Source organism: Magnolia sinica, chromosome 18 (genome assembly GCF_029962835.1).
Source record: "Magnolia sinica isolate HGM2019 chromosome 18, MsV1, whole genome shotgun sequence".
NCBI lineage: Eukaryota > Viridiplantae > Streptophyta > Magnoliopsida > Magnoliales > Magnoliaceae > Magnolia > Magnolia sinica.
This window is the reverse complement of record NC_080590.1, coordinates 11492244-11496003: the sequence shown is the minus strand read 5'-3', so window position 1 is coordinate 11496003 and position 3760 is coordinate 11492244. Positions and strand designations below refer to the sequence as shown.

General features: G+C 42.9%; 1 protein-coding gene across 1 annotated transcript; it reads right to left on the bottom strand.

Annotated features, from left to right (window-relative positions):
- Positions 1–783: 783 nt before the first annotated feature.
- On the bottom strand, positions 784–3126 carry LOC131233812 (zinc finger protein ZAT9-like). The gene has a single exon (XM_058230628.1). The coding sequence runs from the start codon at positions 2626–2628 to the stop codon at positions 1138–1140; it is 1491 nt and encodes a 496-aa protein (XP_058086611.1). The 5' UTR covers positions 2629–3126; the 3' UTR covers positions 784–1137.
- Positions 3127–3760: the final 634 nt, after the last annotated feature.

Below are 3760 nucleotides of genomic sequence, written 5' to 3'. Positions count from 1 at the left end.
ACCATCCAGCGTTCGTCACCACTCAATAGCTACTCTTCAGTGACGACGATCCTGAACTTTGGCTTTCAGAGTTGAATGTAAGCCATTGAAAATTTCTTATGATTCTTTTAAATCCATCGATAGATAGTCACGATCACAATAATCTGTTCCATATAAATTTATTGTAGCTACCATTACAGTATAAGATCCACACAATGGACGGTTCCGATTATTAGAATACTCAGCATTTGGTCCCCAATGAGCAGCGATGGACGCTGGATGCTAAGTTGCGACAGTGACAAAACGAATTCGTTAGGCAGCAAGTCAATGTCTCTCTCTCGAAATATTCTTCTCGTGCGGTGGTGCACCAAACTAGCTAACCTCTTTTACAAAAGTCAAAAGGCGATCTATACATTGGGCTGTCCAAAATGTCCACAGGCAATTAGAGGATCATTTCTTAACATGGATTAATCGGGACCGTCCATTAGATCCATCACACAATTCATGGGCTCCCATTAAAAAAGAGAAATGATTGGATGATTTGATCCAAATTTTAGTTGGCCTTCTTTTATAGCCATCCAATTCCAAGCCATGGATAGATGGTTAAGATTGCCTAATAGATGGGTCCCAATGGCCCCCTCTTTTTTTTGGCTCTCCTGGGTGAAGCCCAAAAACAACAGCTAGAGATTGGAGGGTTGTCGTGGATCCCATCCTGCATTTTTTTTTTTAAAATTTCAATTTTGTGGTGTGGGATCTTATCAGAAAAGGTCTTGAAAAATAAGAAGAATTCGGGTGAAAGAGCCAGCATAGAACGGAGGAAAATTTCACCTTCAGCAAAAAACCAAACCACTACACTCTCCAAGCAACTGCTCTGCTTCTACATAACTCTGGTTTTTTTTTTTTTTTTTACCTAACCATAGAGGACCACAATTACACACGAAAAATCGAATTTTATTCAAAACGATTTCCTGAAAATCGAATCAGGAATCAAAGACAGGGCTTTTTGTTAAGACCCATAAAAAAATTACACCAAAAAGGGAAAAAATAAAAATCAAGGATTTGGGCTTCTTGAATCATAATTACAGTTTCTTGGTACAAAAAGAAGAAGAAGAAGAAAAAAAAAGGTGTTTTCATGACCTTGTTTTGATTTAAATCCTCTCATGGATCATTGCTACCATCAGCAGCTGAACCAATGCCCACTTGTAGCCATGGAGAAGAACCACTACTCATGTTCATGTCCTTTAGATCACTTAGCTTTGCTATCTTGATTTTACTATCAGCTTCATCATCCACATGTAACATAGAAGTGGATACATTGTTGTTGGTGTTGTTGTTGTTGTTGTTGTCGTTATTGCTGGGGCATTTGTTGTGGTTGTTTTCGTTGTTGTTGCTGGTGGTGGTGTTGTTGTTGTTGTTGTTGTTGCCGGTGTTGTTGTTGTTGTTGTGGTTGCTATTGGAATTCATCCCTATCCACTGTTGTAAATAAAGAGCCATAGGTACTTCAAAATTCAATGGCCTTTCATTGTCGGCCCGGACTCCATTGTGGTCGTCGATTGGCGCGGGCTGGTTAAGATCGAGCGGCTCAGATTTACTGAACTTAGCCCGTTGATGGAGGTGCTGAGCATGATCTTGCAGGTGATGAAGCTTGGCAATAGGACCGTCGGGTGAATTAGAAGTGACCCAATGACACCTCTTGTGCCCACCAAGCGCTTGCCCAGATGCAAAGATCCGGTGACATATAGAGCACTCATGCACTTTGGACTTCCTCTTAGAAGCCATCATCGGAATGTTATGGACTGCATGATCAAATGGCACGATCGCCGTCTTCGACAGAATTGAAAAATCATCATGTGTGATCACATCTTCCTCGATATTACTCTCATCCAGATCATCAAGCCTCGCAGCGAAACAGCCCTTAACCTTCTTGTGGCTAGCCCTGTGTCCCCCGAGTGCTTGATGAGAATTGAAAACCTTCTTACAAGCCTTACACTCAAACACCCCTCTAACAGCCGCTTTCGCTTTTTCGGGTGGTGTCCGGCTCATGTTTGCTACAATGCCTGGGCTGTTTCGTTGCCGTTCCTCCTCCTTACTAGCTGACGCGCATGATTCTTCCGTCTCAGCCACTAACGGATCGACCTGTGCAGCTGATAGCATCACCAAACAATGAGCCAGTTCTTCTTCCTCGCTCGACGGGCAGCAATTGTAACTCAAATTCCCTACTTTGAGAACCCGTCTCGATCGCTTCCCCTTCAACCATCCCACGCACTCTCTCCTCTCCACCCCATCATCACCTTCCAATCCAGCTGGTTCCGACATGAGCGACTCTGCGTCATCGGAACTACACTTCCCATGTTCGAGAAACGACTTCCACGACACAAATTCCTTTCCACAATTCTCGCAGCTCCGGCAGCTTTTCAGCCGGTTGGGGTTGGTGCGGAGCGCGTACATCCTCTTACTCCCTGCCTGTGGGTTCCCGCCGAGCTTGTCTTCCCAGTCGCTGGCGTGATCATCGTCATCAGCATGGCCCACCTCATCTCCAATCCCATGGGCTCTCATGTGGCCTCCAAGAGCTCTCCCACACCCAAATCCCTTTTTGCAGATCCTACAATAGTGTTTGAAGATCTGCTGTTGGTCCATCACGACAGCCATGGAGAGAGAGAAGAGTAGAAGAGGAGAAGATAAAGTGCATATATAGAAAGTGGGTGTTTATGCGTTTTGTGAGGTAGATAGTTGGAGTAGGAGCAGTGGTTGGGGTTGTATGGTGTATGTGCGCTAGCAATATCTCTCTCTTTCTCTCTCTATCTCTCTTCCCTGGTTTTTAGTAGAGGGAATGGTGTTGGTTTTGGATGGATAGTGATAGTGTAATGACAAGTGGGAGGATGGGAAAGGGACAGGAGACTTTTTCTACGACTAAGGAGTGGTGGTAGCGCCGCCGGTCAATGGTCAACCTAACCGGATAGAGGGGTGTGTGTCAGGTTTTGCAGGATGGGCGTCATGTTTTCCGGGGGAGGGGAGGATGATGCATGGGTTCCAACTGCCGGACTATTCATATCACTTCAATTCCAAGCCAAGAAAACAAGGAAGCTTTCTCCTCGTCTGTCGCTGGGCCCCACCATGCCCTTCTCTGTTTTTTAGGTTTTTGGTTTTTGTAAACCAAGAACTTCCTTTTAAGGGAAATGGCTACGTTAATATAAAGTTCAGGAACGTTATCTTTAGGAGGCAGAAATTACTAAAATGTCCTTTACCTTTTTATTATTTTCAAAGTGAGTTGATCACTATGGGGCCCATATGGTTCGTGTATCAAATATAAAGCGTCTGACAAGTTGAGTCCACTGTATTTACTAGATGATCAGAAATAAGGTTGTTCCAGTAATCAGGTGGACCACACATGAATTCATACTTTTTTTGTTTTCGACTGGTGTTGTTGGTACACTCTTCTTTTATGTTGTCGGCAATCAGCACTTAAATCAGCTTGACTGTGAGTTATCTAAACAACATTTGAGGGTTGCACCGGTTGGAAGGGCTGTATTTAATTCGTACACTATGTGGCCCCACAATGCTCCACTTTGTTGCTTTTCGAGAAAATATAATATCAAATCCAAATGAAACTTTGGTCATTGGCGCATTTTTTCAGTAACATAGAAAGTCTCTTTTATATATATATATATATATATATATATATATATATATATATATATATATATCCTGATGCTCAGCTATGCATCAGTTTGTCCCTGTACAAAATTTTTTGAGAAGTTATAGTACATTATATGATTTCAAA